The sequence below is a fragment of the Sinohyriopsis cumingii genome, chromosome 8, assembly GCF_028554795.1.
Source record: "Sinohyriopsis cumingii isolate HCF-2022 chromosome 8, ASM2855479v2, whole genome shotgun sequence".
In the NCBI taxonomy this organism is placed as follows: Eukaryota; Metazoa; Mollusca; class Bivalvia; order Unionida; family Unionidae; genus Sinohyriopsis; species Sinohyriopsis cumingii.
Genome location: NC_142968.1, coordinates 123,085,340 through 123,107,387, shown reverse-complemented (window position 1 = coordinate 123,107,387; position 22,048 = coordinate 123,085,340). Strand labels below are relative to the sequence as shown.

Here is a 22,048-nt window from a genome sequence, read left to right as displayed (position 1 = left end):
AGTTGAATGGGTGAGTCACCACGTTGCCACCCATAAATACTGGTTTTTGTGATTCACTTTCAACAATAGATAAAACTTTACTGAAAAAAAAAACAGTTTAGGAGCGAAACGTTTATTGAACAAAAATCAACATTTTACATGGCAAGACAAAATATTAGCTAAGTGTATAAATTAAATCATATTAAGTAATCTAAAAAATGCATATACTCCAAATTTTAAGAATATTTAAATACAGCACATAAAACAAAATCCATGTTAATCAATTTTATATATTTATTTGTATTAATAACATATTTTCTATCAACTTTCTGCACAATATGGTCATCACTGTAAGATAAAAGGTAAATGTTTCATATATAAGTTGTTCTACAGTGAAACCGAGCCATCATAATTCATTCGCTTTTCATTTTCGCAACATTCTTAGGCAAAATATACCTTATACCAAAATAATTCCTTATGGTATTAAATGTTTTGTTTCAACAAAATCATGTTATTTCTGTTTATGTGCCCTATATGTACATGTTTCAAACTGCAACCCAAATGGGCAAGCTTTGTTCACTTAAAAAAAAATGTTTCTCACAAAATCAAGATTCTATTGGCAACTAAAAATTGTTTGTTTGTCAATGTACGAGTACATGGATTAAACTTTTGACATAATTTGCACACGCAAACTCTGACACGTGTTTCCGTAACATGTAGTCTTATTGAAGAAGTTGTAATTTATTTACAAGCCAAAGTCATTCAACTTATTAGAAATGAAGCAAATAGAAAATGGTAGATATATGGGTTGTTTCCTACATGCTCTCTCTTATGGCAGAAAAAGCTTTCAAAAATACAATAAAGACTTGTTCAATATAAATCCACACACACACACACACACACACACACACACACACACACACACATATATATATATATATATATATATATATATATATATATATATATATATATATATATATATATATAATCAAGGTTCGAATCCTGCTGAAAGATTCATTATATAGCCCCAATTTGTAGTACGCTGCAGATGCTCTGTATGCGTGTTTCTGTGTGTATGGTGTGTGTGTGCAGGAAGGCCGGGTGGGTGGGTTGGACCGTATGTATAAGGTTTTAAAGCCCTCCATATTTGAAACAAGGCAATGTAGTAATTATTATAAATCTTAATAATAAAGTAAATCTTTGGGTCATAAAGAAAAATAGATTCTAAATATCGCTTATGTGGTTCAAGGTTGAGTGGTAACTCACTGGAATGTGCAAAAGACAGTCATCACTTGTTTTCCAACGTAGAGAATACATTCCAGATCTCGATGTAATTTCCCCCTATACGAATTTATGTCCTAAACTCCATATTTCTGTCTGCATCAAGGTAAGCGAGTTTCTGTAAATGGTGCATTATTGATTCTGGATTAATTTTTATTCGACCGAATCCCTCTGATGAATTTCTGATACTCATTTCATATTTGATCTCCTCGGATATTCTTGTCCCAATTAAATTTTCGCAATGCTAATTTGTTTGGAAACCATCCAATGGAAATAAAGTCGTTGATGCAATCTTAAAAATCACTTTTTGAATGCAGTATAGACATCATATATAAAATAATTATAACTGTATCTTGGATTTTAAAAAAAGAGCCAGCTGCCAAGAGTCCAGATGAAAATTGTGTAAGCACTTAAATTTACTTATGCTCAGGTCATATGACCTAAAAAAATTGTAAGTTTTTGCTTGTCTACGCTTTATCACTTAAAACCATTCCAGAGCATTCCGCAGAATGTAGATGACGATTCAACCCGCTACCTTTGATATTAACTCTGTACGCTGAGGGCGCATTATCTTTGTACTTACTCCAATGGTTCAGTGACATGTCATATATAATCAGAGGTCTAATTAATAAAAGGTAGATGGCAATGCAACTCTCTACCAGACTTTCACAGAAATTATAGGACTCATTCCACTGCATTTAATCCAGCTGAATATAGTGTCCTTGTGACACGTGTAGCCTTATCGCAGAAATAGTCCGCACGATCATAAATTTTAATTCACTGGGATTTTATTTCAATTTCCCCTTCTCTGTATAACGATAAGTTGTATTCACAAGCATCTGTAATACATTCAGCGCAGAACTTAGAAGAGTACAATTGACGGCTAAAAGCACGCTAGGTATTTTCATATAACCTATTGTCAAACCACAATTAGTTATTATTAATTTATTCAAGAGATCATTTCTGTATTTACGAGAAAGAAACGCAGACAATACAATCCATTGATCATCTCCCATTAGGTACGGATATGTGTACGATATACGTCCTCTACACGATACACAAACACTGGAGTGTGTGCAGAAATGGGCGATTATTCTCCAGATTTTTCCATTAATTCCTAAGTATATTTCTGATTTCAATAGTCCACAATGTCTATCGAATGCCTCTTCGTTATCCAGAAAACAGCATGTATATTAGACTTATAATTTTTTTTATAGTACATTAGCTATTTTTGAAGCTGAATAAAACAGAGATAGCTTCATTTTCCTTAAGAAATCCAAACTGGTAAGAATGTGGGAACTTTATCGTTTGTGAGTACTTTTGAAATTTTCTCATCAATATTTTTTCATAATCAACATAATTTTTGCCGACAACACAGCCACCTATATTATTAGGCAAATTGCTCAAATTCGATCATACATTTGAAAAGATCAGTTAGATATCGATTAAATACTTTAAATGCTTGTCGGGAAGGGAATCAATGTCTGGTGTTTTATCTTTCTAGAGACTTGGCATGACTCAATACCCCCTCCTCTTTGGTTATATCATTCTCAAATTTACTCTTTTGCACACCTTCTTAATATTCACACGGTAATAATGTTCTTCATCTTTTTTATCCATAATATAAGAAATATAGTTTCCATAAATTGGCACATTTGATTGTTCTCCACGGTATACAATACTACCATACCAAATTAAAACTCGTTATATACTTTTGTGTTTACCTTTTTTTTCTTTCTGAATTTTCATTTTGCACATTTGTCTTCTCTGGTACTGTTACTATTTGGGTTTCTGACGTTTTCTCATTGATTCCCAGCGCGTGTCATATACAATCCATAATTGTTCTCATATGGTTCGAGATGCGACCTGAATTCATCGTTTATAATATATCTATCTAAAACAGTTATTAACGCTTGCGTTATCAGCTAGTAATACTTTTTATTTCTTCCACTGATGTACACTCATAGGTGAAATATTCAAAAATTCCCTTACATCAGTTTTATATATACTGGCTTCTGATGAATTAGTCAAGGAACACTTCGTGTCTTTATATTCCATACAATATATCTTTCGCAAGCGCTGTTTTAACAGGTTGGTGATCCGATATTGAACAATCAATTCAGTCGTTCACTATTTGTATTTTGATACCACCTCTGATTTTATAAAGTATCAATATATAATCTGGTTTAAAGTCCCTGACATCTATACGTGAAGTAATGTTCATGAGGTTTTGTCACTGAGATATCACTGATTTTTCTGTTCTATTCTGTTCTTGACAGTCAGATCTTTTTTGGGTGGATTTTTTTACATCCAAGCTCTTCGTTCATGTATCCCACGATTATGCATCTATTTTCAATAGGAGATATATAAAAAACATCAAAACATTACCACAAAATATTTCATATGCTGCGCCAGTTCTGGCTGCTGAGGGAAAGCATGATTAAATCAAAATGCTGAGGTCCAACTATCTCATTATGACTTTCACCGCCATACCATTTAGAAAATCTGTTTTTTAAGTGGCTTTTTGCATAGTGATCATCTGTAAAATACGACAACCTTGCCACTTCCTCTAAAGCGTTAAGGTATGTATTCAGTAAGAAGTACTACTACTTTAAAATTGTCATGTAATTTATCTCATTAGGGATAAAGAAAAGCTCCGTATTTCGTCTTCAGAAACCTAAATGCTTTTCTCAGCAAATGTTATATTTCAATATATTACGCGTGCCTATGACAGTGTAAGTGGGAAGAAGCCTGCAACACCCATAGCAGTCAAGAGGGTGGACTCCAATTCACTCTTATTCTGTGATCGAGATCATATCAGGGGAGTTTCATGAGACAGAAATACCTAATGTCCAAGTTTGTTTTTCCTCTTACGAATGTGTTATAGATGGTTAAATCTTAAACAGTTCCATCTGATGATAATTTGCGAAGTTACTGTTATATATATGTTTACTAAAGACGTTTATAACAGCTGCAAATTGTTTCAGCCAGTTTCGAAGGTTAATAACGCTACTTAAGTAATTAGTACCTTTCTTAAACAATGACTAGTGGCATCACAGTTAGAAGACGTTACTCTGCGTAGGCGGGACGATTCAGTTTAAATAGTGGTCGATGAGCTTAATTATAGGTGCTCTTCTAAGACCTTGCGTACTACTCTTCTTATAATGTTACAGTAGCATTGGTACAAGTCCTCTCATGCTACACCAATTCCATCCCATCACATTTTCAGTTCAGTAATTGAAGACAACGATATAATAATTTACCTTCTCTAGCACCCACCCCGCCCCATACAAGCATGCGAGTCTTAGAAGATTAAGTTTCAGCATGGAAAGAAATGTAGCAGTTAATTATTGCTCTTGAATGATCGGCCATCTGTTTCTTACGCTCCTGTTTAATGATCCATTTTGGATAAGTGTTGCGGTTTTCAAAAGTAAGCATTATTCAAGAAAGTTTGCCAAAAAGAGCTACTAATTATCCTTCCTCGCTTTAAATCAATGTGTAGTCAAGTAATATATGTCACGATGCTAGTATATATGGAATTGATACTTCAAATGAATGGAAGAAATTCTTGTTAACTGTCAATCAGAATCTATATGAGAAACTACAATAAAACAATATGAACTCATAAAAGCAAAACTATTTATCAGTGCAGACAAATATCTGGAAGTGTTAACTTCTGCTTATACTGCACAATAGCTTAGTGTTTTGTTACAATGTTAGCGAATCTGTTTGAGAACCAGATGGATTTTAATATCTCGGATATTGCTTGTGAGGCCTTCCGTACTCATGACTTGGATTCATTCTAGCAGCGCCTCCATACATATATCCCTGGTTCATGTTGCTAGGACTGTCATAAATATGAGCTTGATTTCTTTGAGGAGGTGGATTCTCAAAAGCATAACCGTAGTTTACATTCGAACGACTGTCATTTGCATATCTACGGTCCATTGGTGGTGTCCTGGTTTCGAACTCATTCATGAAATCCTGATTTTCTTCGGTCTCCTTCTGTCTTCGTGATGCACAGAATGTCAGACAGGAAAACAGCAACAGAATTACCTGAAAAAAAGTTTTATTGCATTTTTGTCTATCTGTCATCAAAAGGTAACAACAGCTGCGACTCTACCTGTACTCTATTATTCCAGAAATAAATTTGAGCACACGAAACCAGTTTCATAAATCTGTTGGGGTTCTTTTTGTTGTTGTACAAACGGTAATTTCTGAAAGCCTTTGTTGATGGTTAGAGTTGACCCATAACTTTTGAAACTTTCTCACTCGCAATGATAAACAGGCATTAACAAAGATGGCTAGCACGATTTAGTTATATCACACAACATCCAGAAAGCGAATATGTCTTTGAGTGTGTATGTGTGTATGTGTGATGTAACTGACCTCAAGTCCACCTAGGCCACTCAGGGATCCAATGACTATATCCATGTGTCCATTCAGCCAGGCCTCAGCTGCAGCGTAGCAACTCTGCAATGCAATACCAGTAGAAGATTGTTCGCAATAGTACGAGTCTTTTTTATCGTGAAAGTTTGAAGCCAGATGCATGATCGAATCTGGCATGAAAATCTATAGCTTTGAAAAATAATAATGAGGCACATCTTGAGACCAATTTTAGGTAAAATCCATCTAAAACGTAAAAAATAATTAACATCTCGAGACAAGTAATTGGTAACCTATTGTAACCTGAGATAAAACGCGTATGTTGAGTTGGTTAGTGTTATGATATCAAATTAAGGGAATATATGGTATATTTTGGATATTACATAGATTATTTTTTAAATATTACTAGGTTTATATATATATATATATATATATATATATATATATATATATATATATATATATATATATATATATATATATATATATATATATATATATATATATATATATAATTGTATGCTTAAATTTTGTCAATTATTATACGTTGTAAGCAGAATGGTTGCATAGCAGCTAAGTTCAAGACCAGTCATGTTTACAAATAGATTAGGCTCTTTCGCTGGAGTGTTGCACATTCTGTTACGTTATTGGTCAAGTGAGAATATATATAAATATGGATGTGATTAACAAATACATTTTATTCCTGCTTTAGGTCAATCGGTGGGAATTCATTTTTATTCAGAATTTACAGTTGTATTCAGAAATAATGCATGAGTAACGATTTATTTATTTTAATTATTAATTGGAATTACTAAAATGTTTAGCCACTTTTGAATTAACACAGGTCATTTGTTTTGTACCAGTACACAACTCTGGATTATTGTGAACTCATTCAGAAATCTGTCTTACATCATTGTGTTAGATCAGGATATTCAGGACTATTGGAATTATTCGGAACATTCTACATTCTTGAATTGATGATAGGTCATTTATGATTATTAGGAATTTAATTTACAATATTGTAACTGTCGTTTAAATTTAAATTTTCCATAGTAGGGAAATAAATTGCTTGCTGATTTTACGTAAATTGTTGGCTTAACGTTCTGTCTGTTAGATATTTAAGATCTAGAGTCGTAACACTAGATATGATTTGCATTGAATGTAACACTATATATGATTTACACTGAATGTAACACTAGATATGATTTACACTGAATGTAACACCAGATATGATTTACATTGAATGTAACACAATATATGATTTACACTGAATGTAACACCAGATATGATTTTTATTGAATGTAACACTATATACGATTTACATTGAATGTAATACTAGATATGATTTACATTGACTGTAACACTAGATATGATTTACACTGAATGTAACACTAGATATGATTTACATTGAATGTAACACTAGATTTGATTTACCCTGAAAGTAACACTAGATTTGATTTACACTGAATGTAACACTAGATATGATTTACATTGAATGTAACACTAGATTTGATTTACACTGAATGTAACACTAGATTTGATTTACCCAGAATGTACCACTAGATATGATTTACATTGAATGTACCACTAAATATGATTTACACTTAATGTAACACTAGATATGATTTACATTGAATTTAATACTAGATATGATTGAATATAACATTAGATAAGATTTTCACTGAATGTACCACTAGATATGATTTACATTGAATGTAACACCAGATATGATTTACATTGAATGTAACACTGGATATGATTTACTTTGAATGTAACATTATATACGATTTACATTGAATGTAACACTATATATGATTTACACTGAATGTAACACTGTATATGATTTACATTGAATGTAACACTATATATGATTTGCACTGAATGTAACACTAGATATGATTTACACTGAATGTAACACTAGGTATGATTTACACTGAATGTAACACTATATATGATTTACACTGAATGTAACACTAGATATGATTTACACTGAATGTAACACTAGATATGATTTACACTGAATGTAACACTGTATATGATTTACATTGAATGTAACACTATATATGATTTGCACTGAATGTAACACTAGATATGATTTACACTGAATGTAACACTAGATATGATTTACACTGAATGTAACACTATATACGATTTAAAGTGAATCTAATACTAGATATGATTTACACTGAATGTAACACTGTATATGATTTACACTGAATGTAACACTATATATGATTTACACTGAATGTAACACTAGATATGATTCATATTGAATGTAACACTAGATATGATTTACACTGAATGTAACACTAGATATGATTTGCACTGAATGTAACACCACATATGATTTACATTGGATGTAACACTAGATATGATTTACATTGAATGTAACACGAGGTATGATTTACACTGAATGTAAGTACCGAGCGCACATGTATATGATATTGATATTTAGTCATCACTATCCAATTTGGTTTTCTCGTCGAAATGGCTGAAAGAATTAGAACAAGGTGACGTCTATTCGAGATTTAAAGACAAGAAACCTTGCCTTACTCTTTTCCACTTCAAGATACTTGCTAATTAGTTAATAATTTTAGTTAATGTTATTAGTTAATATTAATAGTTAATATTATAAGTAAAAATTATGTCAGAAGATAAAGCAACTGAATTAACCATTGGCTGAATAGATATTTAGATGGGGGGAAAAAATCTGTCGTAGGATCAGTATGAGCATAAAATACATTCGTTACTAAAATTGCCAAAAAATGATAAAACTTAACAGCTTTGAGATTTTCCTCCGTTAATGCTAAACTTGTCGAAGCCAACAAATTAATTAAAGATCAACGAGTATAAATGCATAACAATAGGTAAACAAGCGAACGTTCGCTTGAAAGAGGGGGGTTATCGCCATAATTATATGCGTGTATTTCCTAATCTTCCTTGATGCAGTATTGCAAATGGCTGCTTGCAAGTGCTACTTTCATAATTCTATCAAAGTATATTGTATTTTCATTGATGTAAATTGGACGTGGCAGTTTGCAAGTGCTACTTTCCTTCTGCATTATTGTAAATGACTGCTTGCAAGTGCTACATTAATAATTCTAGTCATGGATTTTTTATTTTTCATTGATCCAAGCTGTAGATGGTGGCTTGCAAGTTTTTCGATCTACTTTCCTTCTGCCTCATTGTATCTTGCGATTTGCCAACTACTGAATTGATTCTGTAGTTTGTCGCATGACAAACGCTATGTCAGTTATTACAAGTTTTGTATATTCTGTTTATAAACATTACAATTACATCATTCCAACTGTTGTTTTCATACAGATTTGGCCTTGCAACAATGTAAATACTAAGTTTTATCAGTATCGTCTTTGTTCTCCAACTCGCGTCGCAATCTGTTGTTATAATGGCAAACTAGAGATTAGCATGGCATTATGACAACAGACGGCGCTCTAAATTTCTAAAGTTTTTCTTTTACCAGAAATAATGAATGTTCCCCAGTGAGCTTTACGGCATTCATTTTGTGTTGATAACTCTTTCAGTCCCTTTTTCAAAGTGTACGTTAGCAGCAAGGCTTTAATTGTCTCTAAAACCGTATGCTTTCTCAAAGATCTAAGTGATTTATAGCACCTTACGAAAACAAAAACGCATACAGTACAGCAGAGTGGTCCCATTTTTTCAACCCCAGTTTTGACGCACTTAAGTACTTACCTTCACAGTTTTAAGAAATCTACTTCTTAGTGATATCTCAATTCCTTTGGAAACATTCGTTATTTTAGTAAGGATCAGAAATGACAATGATATATTCCCTCGTACTGTTCTTAACGAGCTTTCATCAGACGAACCCTGGTTGTAAGAATTGTATTGTACGTCACCCATTTTGACGCACCTCACAGACGTCCATCTTTTCCTGTGATACTCTTGTACATAAGCTCCCGCGAAAAAAAATATTTCAGAGCAGCATCAATAGCACATACAAAAAGTTTATCGGTAAAATGACATTAAAAAAATTAAGCATTCCTTAATGGTGTTCTTATTCTTATCACGATCTTCATTTTGGAACATATTTTTCCGCAAAAACCGAAATAATCAAACTGGACAATCATGATAGTATCATGATACAAATGTTTACTTGCGAATAGAAAGATTAGATCTATTGTACAATTGTTTACCAATACTTAATTTGCATTTTTAATGTACAGAACCTCAACCTTTGAATGTTTTTATATATAATAAAAAATAAAAATAAATTTAAAAAAAATATATTTAAAAAAATTTGCATCCTTTAAAACTTTTGTCTCTAAAAGTGGAAATCATCAGAGACAAAAGATGTTACAGGAGATTTTACTTTTATCTATTGTAATTCTTGCCATTATCAAACCAATTAAAATTAATATTTTTGGTTCAAGAATTTTAAAAATATAAATATAGTACCCTTGGGTTCTAATTATTCAGCTGCTCTTTGTCACATTAAAGATTTTTAAAAAATGCTTTAAAGAATTTTTGAAATATGAATGTAGTGACGCATGATTCTGACTTGTTAATTGTGCTGCTCATTGTAATATGAAAGCAGTTTAGTGAACTATCTATGATGAGAGAGAGAGAGAGAGAGAGAGAGAGAGAAAATGCACCAAAACTGCATATTTCATTAAGTCACTGTAACTGTGTACATGTATCCGGGGTTGATGAGTGTGTTTTGGGACAGTCTTCAGCAAGTATCAACAAAAGAATAAACTCTACTGATCTTACTCGATAATTATACAAGGTATAATTTTACAGATCACTGTCTTTTTATTTGGTTTTATTCTATTTAATAACTACATGTGTCCTGGGTAGTTGAGGGTGTTTTGGGACAGTCTTTTGTTGTTTTATGGTAGTCATGGGGTCTTTCATTTGGTGACAAATATCAATATGGGGGAAAAAACTCTCTTGATCTTACTCGATAATTATACAATGCAGGATTTTACTACTGATCACTGTCCTTTTTAAGGTTTGATTCAATATAATGGTATACATGTATCTTGGGTAGGTGAGAGTGTTTCGGACAGACTTGAGCTAGCCCCATTATTTTTAGGGTGACAGATCGAAAAATTAAACTGTTGGATGTCTAATTCATGCATAAGTTGTTGGAAATAATCAAACATAAAATTTGCTCGACAGATATGGGGTGGCAAACAAGTGTTAAAAACATTGCCTAAACTTTTAGCACAGTGTTTGCTTTAATATTCTTCAAAGGAATAGACGATGGAAATCTTGAGGAAGCACACATTATGGTCAACAAGTATGAGTTGCTTGATTTGGTATTAGGTAAGGAACCGACAGTCTACCATTAGTAGTGAAGGGGGGCACTGTACCGACAATGGGAATTAGCATTACAAGACCCCTTGGGCAAATATACCGACAATGGAAAATTAACATGGAGAAAAATCGTGGGCAAATATACCGACAAGGGGAATTAACATGGCGATAAATTGTGGGCCACTTTACCGACAAGGGGAATTTAACATGGAACTAAAGTGTGGGTCTGTTTAACGACAAGGGGAATTTAACATGGGATTTTTTTAAAAAAAAATAAAATAAAATAAAATAAAATAAAATAAAAAAGGGGTAGGCAATGGAAAGGCTATCTCTTTTCGAGAAATATGGGGGCCCTGAAAAGGGCCTTTGGGTTTTCTTCTTCTTCTGCTTCTAATTTCTTCTTTTCCTCCACCAACTTCTTATTTTATCTCCAACACTCTCTCTCTTCTTTTCTTTCTTTTTTTCTCCTCCTCTTCTTCTTTCTTCTCTTCCTCCTCTTCTTCTTTCTTCCTCTTCTCATTTTCTTCTTCTTTTTCAATTTTTTCGTTCCATGTTCTTATTCTTATCTCTTCCTCTTCATCCTCCTTCTCCTCCTTTATTTCCTTCATCACACCACTGATCATGTCCTTTGCTTTTCTTAAGTTGTTAATTTCCATTTTTACTCTATGCGGACTATAAGAACAGTGGTCTTCAAGGACGTCTTGCAACGATTGAAATTTATCCAGGTGGTTTGAAGCCATCTTCTATGTAGAACGGTTTGAACGACGAATACTGTGGGTTCTTATACTTAAAGCGCGTACGTGAAGGAAAACATCCCCCTAAAAACATAAAATGGATCTTACCTAGATCATGACCAAACAACGCGCGGACGTGAACGAAAACATCCCCCTACTTTTTAATTTCATATAATATAACCCAAACTATACTCTCCACATTTGCTAAGAAACAATAAAGAAACCCATAATCTACTATTCGCACAAACATACCTTTACTCTTACAAACACAAACACACAAACACATACCCTCACACGATCTTAAAAAAGAGTTAGTGTTTATATACACACTACTCTACCTACACATTGGCAAATTAATAGTTATTTCTTTTCTAGAGTATTGGGTAGCCCTGAAAAGGGCTGTTTGTTTTTTTTTGTTTTTTTTTGAACTCCTGATGCACCTATCTAATGGTTGCACCTTCCTGGCCTGGCGCCACACACGCATCTTCTTCCCCAGTCTTCTTTCACCTTTCTTCTGGGGAGCGCAGAGGGAGGATGATTCGCTTCAACACCCCAATCCTCTGTCTCGGGAATATTGTACGACATCCTCTCTTCTCTTTTCTTTTCCTCTTCTTCCCTCTCTCTTCTCTCCTCCTCTTCTTTCTTCATTCTTGCTTCTTCTACGATAGCCTCCGCTGATAGTTCGTTTACTATGCGCCTGGCATATTCCAGGTGCATCTGGAGTTCTAGCAGCTTCACAATCCTTGTATTCATTGTCTTGCTGTTAACAGGTCGACGATGGGCCCAACTGACGATTAGTTTTTAATTTATACTGAAAGCGCGGACGTGAAGGAAAACGTCCCCCTAAAAACATAAAATTCATCTTACCTAGATCATGACCAAAAAAAAAACAACAACGCGCGGACCTAAAAGAAACACTCACTCACTTTTTATGCTACCCATCACTATTTTAAAATTTTTTATAAATCACTTCAATAGACTATTTACATACGCAAAGCAATCCAATTTAACCCCAAATATACACCTCAAACACCAAAAAAGACATCATTTTAATCTACTATCCATACCAGCTTACTTGATCACTTACAAACACAAACACACAAACACATACCCTCACATTTTTTAAAAAGAGTTAGTGTTTATTTTCACACTACTCTACCTACACACATTGGCAAATCGATCGTTATTTCTTTTCTAGAGTATTGGGTAGCCCTGAAAAGGGCTGTTTTATTTTTTTTTTTTTTGCTATGGCATTCTTTTTTAGTTTCTAAGAATGCGATGTCCTCTGAGGATAGACTTTCTGGCGATAGGTCTGCTTCTTCGGAAAGAAAAGAAGAACTCTTTGGTGTCGATACGGCAATCGACAAAGCCTCTGTCAGGTTCAGGTTGCTGCTGCTGTTGTTGTTGTTGCTGCTGTTGCTGCTGTCTCTGAAGTCTGTACTTCTCTGTCCATTCTTCTTTTTCCCTGTTCATTTCTTCTCTGAAGAGCTCTTCTATCAGGTCTTCAGTGATTTTTAACATTCTCACATTCTCTATTTCTTCTGGCTTCGGTATCAGACTGTGTCTGACCCTATGCAAATTCACGTAGGCTTCGTTGAGTTTAGCTAGTTTGGAGCACATCTTCGTAGGAGGATGAGTCGACAATGGATGGTTAGACTGGAAACAAACCGGTTCTTAAAGTCAAAGCGCGGACGTGAAGGAAAACATCCCTCTACGGTTTTCGAGCCGCAACGTTCATGAGAGGGATAGTAAGAAATGAAAGAGCATCAATCCAACATTCTTATAGCTAAACAAAGACAAAGGCATTTTTTTCAAAACACAACATTTTTTATTCAAAAATCACTTAACACTAAACAACAACTCTAACATTTTTAACAATAATCCAACAATATAACATCAATCTTTTCAAATCACAAACATTTTTTTCTCAACTGGCAATCTACTTTAAACAGGGCTGACAACGTTGTGAATGAAATTGTGATTTCCACTGTTGGAAATCATTAGGCCATTGATGGACACTACGTTTCCTAGCTTGAGACAAAAGATAAGCATAATGGTCACAAAACCATCGATCTACTTTCACATCGTTTCTAGCAGAAGAACGAGGATCAAAATGAGTCACTAAATGTTCTAAGGAATAGCCTAGGCTGCGATGATGCAGAAAATACACACAGTACTGTCCACACACCAAGGAATCTGTGCCTTGTAATTTCACATTATTGAATCGGGTAGTCTGAGCATTTCTTCTCATAAAGTCAATGATATCGTCTTCCAAAGGGGGCAATCCGTACGAATCGAAATATTCCACACATCCTTCTTGAGGAAAGTAGACGGCTACCCAGTGGGTTCCTGGGAGATGACTGTCGTCCGTGTTGATCACGTAAGCTTGATGGTCTTTAGGTTTGCGATGAGGGAGTTCATCTTTAGCACAGACGACAGGATTCCAAGAAGCCGTATACGAACTGTGGTTCAAAAGGTAATAAAGTTCCCAGGTATCCATTGTTTTGTGGTTTTCTTCTTCACAGGTAATAATAAGTCGTCAATTCGATCCTGACTTTTTGCTTGAAAATGTCTGACGAATAAACGGTTATTCGTTCTGTTTCCTCACTCTGATTCAGGAGAGCTTCGATACGATGGATCTCTTGAGTGGTTAATGGTGGACAAGAATGTTCACGCAAGTCTTTATACCACTGGTGCAACACGTCTTTGTTCGAGATGAGACTCCAAGCATCGTCCAGATACTCGTCCAATTTTTCTTCTTGACTTAACATTAGGCATTTATCGTGTTGAATTTGACTGGGATGATCGTTTTGACATCCATAACAATTTTTCTTGATCAATTCCGTCATTTTATCGACCAAGTGTTTGGCAAAACAGGAGACTAAATGGGCTTCTTGTTCTGGCCATCTCGATTTCATCATGATCACTTCTTCTTCTTCCACAGTCTCCTTACATTCCATGTCCAAAGTTTCTCCACTAGGTAAAGAGGGATAACAGTCTTCCATGGCTTCTAGTAATCTAGAATGACTTCTCTCAAACTATTGATTTCTATGGTATTATCAAATTCGGCATACAGGATGACGTTCACCGTTACATCAGGGTCTCGGTTTGCAAACTGAATTTCCACACGAATTTGGCCGGATTTTATAGGGTGGAAATGTCCCTCGTCGCTGCCTTGGTCTGGAGTGAAATCGAAAGCCCACAAAGCATAACCTCCTGCGTAATCCTCGTACGTAATGCCGTGACTGGTGTTGGTTCCTAACTGGCCGGTGGCTTCGTACAGGGACAAGTACGATCTCAAGTAATTCTTCTTCTCAAAGTCAGGTTCGAAAGGTCGGGTACACAAGGTCTTGCCATCGCGACTGACTTCGATCTTGGACACGCCAAAGTGTTGAAAGTAGAAAGGATTTTTTTCGACAGCTCCGTTGAAGGCTGTATTCTCGACGACACCAACGATTAAACGTTTGGGTAGCTGTCCTTGGAACAGATGATCTTCGATCATGGATCGCTGTCCCTTGGGAATGGTGAAGGTTTTCACTTCCACGCGTCGTATGGGATACTTGGCGGTCGTTCTGCTCAACGTCTGACTGATGTCGTTTCCCACTTTAGGTAACACTTCCACACGGCGTACGTAGAGCCTGGCTTCCTCGATGACAGTTTTGCAAACAGTAGTACCTATCAAATGGAAAGCGGCACTGCTACGATTCAGTCTCAGGCGAACATTCACCCCGTTTAGCAAATATTTCTCTTGCAACCACATGTCCAGATGTAAACGATCCATCAGTTCTAAACTTTGTCCGTTTTTGATTTTGTCTCTTCGTTCTACAAATCCGTCATTGTTTGGTGTTTTGCTTGCATCAGTTTCGAATCTTTCAAACTGGCCTGCTTCGTCAGCTTCCCATAGCACACAGGCATTGAGATGAGTGTTCTTGGCATCTATTCCGTACGTCAAGAGATTTTCCAGGTACGCTCGATAAGGGTAAGTATCCATGCTGCTGCTGACCAGTTTGTTGTTCAAGTACAAGTCCACACCGCTAAACAAGGAATGCATGAAATTGTTGACGGGAGCTATTACCTCATCGCCATCTAGGGTCGAATTGTCCTCATCGACAACTTTGACTTTCAAGTACAAGTAACTGCTATTCAGATCGATGTAATCTTCGGGCTGTCCTTTGATTTCAAACTCGATGGGAGCTGAGGCTGTCAATGAGGAGACGGGGTGAAATTCCACCCACTGGGATTCTTGCATCGTCATCATGGTGGGGGGCATGGCAAACAGATCCAGTTCCGTCTTGGAACAGGCGCATGACTCTCGGTGCATCATTTTTTTGTTCTGTTCTTTCTCAATAATCGAAAACGTCTAAGTCTCGAACGGTTCTTCTTTTCTTGGCCTTTCTCGCTTGAGGTCTGGTGAAAGGGTGTTTTATTCGTCGTCTCTTTCTGCCTTGTCCTTGCTGAATGCCTGACTCGGTAGCGTGCAGGGCATTTATAGGTGTGTCTCGTCGTCCCAAAATGTCTTTGCCCGTTTGCAGCAAGACATTCTTGCCTGCCCTCATGAAGGTTTCTTTAGGGTTTTGTTTGTCGATGATAACATTTTGGAGAAATTCTTTGCCTTGTGTCAGTGCCGCATCTTTCAAGGCGTGCAATCCGCGTGTCACCATCGGTTTCAACACCGGAGCCACCGAACGAAAGGCCGATTTTAACATGTCTCCTAAACCGTGTCCTCGCTGTCGAGCAACCCCTTGGTACACTGGATACATGACTTACTTACGAGTCGTGAGAAAACCGTTTTCGAAAATGGAGTTTCACCGTGACTTTTCCTTTGGTGAATGGAATATTTTGTCCCAAATCTCCTTTTATAGTAATGTTGACCGTGTCCAAATACGACTTGCTGACAGGCAAATAGTGAGGATGGACAAATTCGCGGTGGACGTGGTAAGTGTTTCCACCTTCCTCGTCAGCGTTTGCGGCAGAATCCACTTTGAAAGGAATGACACGCAGTAACGGCACAGAGGTGTGTCCCACCACGTTGTATTCCACCACATCAGAGTACACAAACATCAAATTCAGTCCTTGGTTCAGTTCTACCGGGGTACGAAAATACTTGGCAAAAGAATCGTTGTCGTAAATGACTGGTAATTCGGGTTGTGTTTTTTGTTCTACTTTCTTCCTCAGCTCCATGTCACCGCCCAACATGTAAAACAATTCAGGACAAAATAAGAAAGACATGATTTTGGGCCCCTCAGGAAATTTTATCAGGAAGCGACGAGCTCTTTTGTGGTACTCCAGGGTGACACTTTTTTTGACACTTTCCAAAGCTTTCAGAAACACACCATTAAACCTGGTGGCTATGGAGTTGACCAAATGTTGACCACTAAAATAATAGCCTGGGGAAATGAACAAGTGATAGGTGGTCCACTTTAGATTTGGTGTACGGGTTTTCTTGTCATATTTGCTATGGGTATCCATACACTGTTGCATTTGCTCGTCATGAACTTCCACATCAAATTTATTTTGATTGGGAAGGACATTGAGGACTTGGGTCGGGTGAATCATTTCTACCAAAGCCACTTCCCAATGGGCTTCGTGATCTAAGGGGATGGCTTGAGGTAATTTAGCCGTGTAACAGCACAACGTGTTGTGGGGAAACACCTCCATGGAACTGTCACTGGGTAAGGTTAAGTAAAATTGGTTTTCGTGACTCATAATTCCAGAGTTCTGTGGCTGTCCGAGGGGATATTACTGGACGTCAGAGGCGTGTCTCCGTCTAGAATGGGGTTCTGGTTGTGGTTGGAGTGGTGACTGACACTGGCACTGGACACAAGGTTCCCGGGGTTCCCGTTGGAAGAGAATTTCAGGGAGGGATTGGGAAGCAGGTAACCGATGCAACTGCTCAATAAAATGGTCCACAATTGTTTGTCTCCTTGTTGCAAACTCAAATTGGCAATGGCTGCCCCGATGACACAATACACCACGAAGATTTGGCAGAAAAAGACGATTTGCGTTTTAGGCACACCTTCTCCACACCACACCCACAAGGGTTGTTTTTGTAAATCTTGCACAGAAGAACTAGGTGAAGAAGGAGTGGTCGACGTAGCTGCGTCTGTTGTGTGAAAGGGCATGATGGTCACTTCTTCTTTTTATAGTCGATGACTTGCGAAGCGTCGATCCAAGAATCGAAACTGGGTGGATATCCTTTCCAACGTACTTTGACTTCTTTGACACGTCGTTTGCCCACTTTACGGGTTCTGCGTTCGAGAATGCTTTCGATGTCGTACACGTCGTCTTCTTTTTTGGTGACACGTTGTAACTCGGGTAAATAAAACGTTCCTTTGAGTACTTCTCCGTTCATGTCTTCCAATTTATAGACGGCAGGATGACGGCCATGCACTCGTCCAGTGACGCGAAACATTTCGGTCGTCCAGTTAGGTATGTAACCTTTGTCGAAAGTGCGTTTGGTTTTGCCAATGCGCACCCAATCTCCTACGGCCAACATTCCACTTTTCTTGGGGACAGCCCTCGTCGGGGACGTACCAAACAGGCGCTCAAACACCAACACTTCGTTGTCGGGAGTCACGTCTTGCGGGGCACGTCCGATGCTTCGATGGTAAGATTGGTTGTACGCTTGCACCAGGTGCGGTAAGATGTCGATGTACTTCAGAGTGTGGTGATGCGTAAAATATTTCCACATGCGTTCTTTCAAAGTGCGTTGAAAACGTTCCACGATGCTGGCTTTGGTTTCGGGATTCTCGGTGGTAAAAAAATGAATGTCACGTTTCTTTAATTCTTTTTGGAAAGCTTGGTTCAGAAATTCGGTGCCTTTGTCCGTTTGCCATCGAAGAGGGTGACGACCGCTTTGTTTCATCACCCGTTGCAGGGCTCGCACTAACTCGTTGCTCGATTTGGAAGTCAAGGGCACGACCCAGGCAAATTTGGAAAAGACGTCGATGACACAAAACAAATATTTGTAGCCACGATTGTAGCTGGCCAAATGAGAGACATCGGCTAAATCGGCTTGCCATTGATGATCGATGCCTTCCACTCGGGTGCGACTTCTGGCAAACTTGCGTCGAATGGGTTTGTGTAAAGTGTAGGTAGCTTGTTCTTGTAACCATCGTTGCACTTGAGGTAAACGGAGACTTTTCAGTCGCGTTTTGGCAGCACGATACAATTTTTGAACTCCTGCGTAACCTGCAGGATGCGAGGGATCGTAGTAAATGCTGGCTAAGACTTTTTCCATTTTTATTTTTTGTGTTAATAAGACACCCACTCTTGGAGGATGCTACTCTTTTTCTCTTGGGGTATTTTCTTGGATTGCAATGCTTTGCGTGTGCGGCCGGCAATAGGTGTCGAAGACGAGGATGTCTGAGCGGGGGATATCGGTTCTTGTTTCACTTCTGTCTTCACTTCTGTCTTCACTTTCTTTTTCTCTTGTGAGGAAGATGGGGTGGCCATCATCTTTTTAATCCATCCAATTCTGGAGGTAGGTGGTGTTGTTAACTTGCGTACTTTTTCTGGTGGAGTTTGAAACCCTTCCTCTTCTTCTTCTCCTTTTTCTGTCTTGGTCACGGGTACTGGTGGTAATGGTACTGGTACTGGTACTGGTACTGGTGATGGTGCTGGACTTTTCATCAAGGTCTTAAAATCTTTCAGAGTGGGTAGAGCTGTTTGGTCTAAAGCTTTCTGGTGAAAGAGTTGCAGTCGTTGCAAGAGTTGACCGTACTTTTGCGATTTTTCTGTTTCGGACAAATCTTGGCGATCCATCAAGGACTGCAATTCGTGTTGTAACTGGGACATCTCGCTCAAATTGGGATTGGGAGGTAAATGCGGGGTGCGTTGTTCTTGCCACCGATGGTATTCCATCCATCGTTTGTAAGGCACTAAAGCTAGTTTTCGTCCTTCCATGGGGTTGTCAGGGGTCGATTCTGAGATCTTGGGACTTCCGAAGGCCTTTTTATCTTGCTCCCACCAGTCCTCCCAACATGGTTCCCAAGACTCCTTTCAGTATGGGACCTAACAAGAGAGGTAAAATGCCTCCACGTTGGACCAACATCTTTTTTTGACGAATGGGAATTTTCTTTCGAACCATTTGGCGAAGAACGTGACGATGCTTGCTTAAGCATTGTTTCTGGTGTTTGGACAAAGGGATCGTGCCTTTCAAAACGTTCAAACAACATTCGCACACGGTATCAATGACCTCTTTGGAGGCTGTTTGAATGAGTTTTTTTCGTAGGGGTGGAGAAGCTTTGGACAGGACAGATAACATGTCCCCATGTTTGGCTAAACGTGGTGGCAGTCCTTTCCTTTTCTTTCCTTGGGGTTTTCTGGAGGGTGACATCTTTGAGTCTTCAGGAGCACCAAAAAAAACACTGATACCCTACTTGGTCACAGGCCTTTTTTATACTGGACCGCGTCTCCACTGATTGTCTTTACGTCGTATCAGTTTGAGGACAGGCATGACACGTCGTGCAGGGGTACGCAACGGACTAAATCGAGCCAGTTCTTGCTTGGACAAATCCAGTAAACTTTGTAACATGCCCGATCTTTCATGGACTTTGATTTTGGGAGAAGGTACTTTGTGAGCAGCAGCCACTGCCACTAAATTGGAGGGTCCTGCCACTGGGGAAGTTCTTTTGGGGGTCATCAACGGAGATGTTCTTGGTGTGATCAATGTCTCCAAGTACTCTTCAGTTCCTGGTGTCATCAACGGAGAAGTGGACAAACGTGAGGATGCCGGAGACGCAGTCACTGCCGTGGGAGGTCGTGGTTTGCGAGTGTAAGGTTGCGTCCTGGCCGAAGTGCCTCTCTTGCGACTAGTGTTCTTCTGTGGACTTTTCTTTTTCTGGGGACTTTTTCTCTGTTTCTTTTTCTGGGGGCTTCTTTTCTTTTTCCGGGGTGGTGTCTGGTAAGAGGAGGGTCCGGCCACTGGAGAAGTTCTCCTTGGGGACTTGGTCTTTTTCTTTTTCTTCTTGGGGCTTCGTTGGACTTTTGTCTTGGGGATAACTTTGGGGGCATTAGGATCCCATCTTAAGAGTGAGCGAATGATGACCCCTCCTAGAGTACCGCTCCCTCCAGGTTTAAAAAATGATTTGTTTTTTGGTTTGAGTGTCGATGCGGGGATCGGCCAGTTGGACCAAAGCGACTTTGTTTCGATCGAAAAAGCGTTTGGTTTGATGAGGAATCTGAATGATTCCTTGGAGTAATTGACGTGCCGTCACCGTGAACCATCGTAAGACTTCTTTGAGACTAGCTTCTAAGACACGAGCTCGTGTTTGTGGATCTTTTTCTCGACTGATGCCATACAAGGCACGAATCAATTTGACGGGAAGATGCGACTGAAGGGACGTCATGTTCACACTGTGTGAGACAGACGAAAAAGGGTCTGAGGTTTTTATAGATTTTTTTATGGGGAGTGAAATGAAGTCGAGGACGGAGACGTGTACAGGACAGGCCCTCCGTCTTGGCACCAGTGGTGAAACAAGTGGGTACGAAATCGCAAATCCTCGGGAGTCGTAGGTTTCAAATCGACGAGTAAATAGGCATGTGGCGTTTGAGTGGCATCGTCGTACGCCTGAGTCAGCCAAGGTGTTCCTAACTGTTTGGCTAAGACTTGCACTTGCGATTTATCTCGAGGGCTTTTAAACAAGACCACGTAATGCGCATTGAGACTGATGGTGCGATGGGCTTTACTTTGTTGAAACAAATTTTGGGTGATGTAAACGACACTGGCATTACGGTGATGCCCTTTGCGCGTGAACCACAATTTAATTTCTTCTTCGTCTTCTCCTAACATGTCGTCGAAAATGACCAAATGGGTTTGACGGGAGTCAGAGACGATGCCGTCGTCTTCTTTAGGAATGCCTTCCACAAACACGATGGAATCGCCTTGACTTTCTCGCAAGAGGCTGTACGCCGATTGCCACTCTTTGTAACACCACACGATCCGCTGAGGTGGTCGATCGATCAAATGATGTTTATGTTCGATCAAACGTTTGACGAATTCGGTTTTGCCTGAACCGCTAGGTCCAGCAATGAGCATGTTAAAGGGATGGCGAAGATACAAAGCCTCCCAACTGGCACGATCTAAGTGTTCGTCGATGACTTTGACAGTAGAGGAAGAGGGAGCAGAGACAGCAGAGGTAGCCATGGTGTGAGAAATGTCACTTGTGACACGAAAACAAACAAGACAAGAGTTTATATACTTTTTCAGAACACGTTTATTGAATGTTTCAAACATGAATACGAAAGACAAAAATACATAAAAGCCAAAGGCTTAAGTACAAGGATAAAAGGCACATGATAACTATGAAGGTGGAATAAACACAAGTGTCTGTACAACAACCACATCTTTTGGGTAATGTTCTAAC

General features: G+C 38.2%; 1 protein-coding gene across 2 annotated transcripts in view; it reads right to left on the bottom strand.

The window, feature by feature from the left end:
• Positions 1-96: 96 nt before the first annotated feature.
• Positions 97-22,048, bottom strand: part of LOC149794557 (tetraspanin-1-like) — a 48,001-nt gene continuing 26,049 nt past the window's right edge. For both annotated transcript variants that reach the window (XM_089968829.1, XM_089968828.1), the window contains exons 7-8: positions 5,653-5,736; positions 97-5,319 (exon numbers count right to left, since the gene is read on the bottom strand). In XM_089968829.1, coding sequence (XP_089824955.1) covers positions 5,011-5,319; positions 5,653-5,736 — 393 coding nt within the window. In that variant the 3' untranslated portion in view covers positions 97-5,010. The remainder of the gene's footprint in view (positions 5,320-5,652; positions 5,737-22,048) is intronic.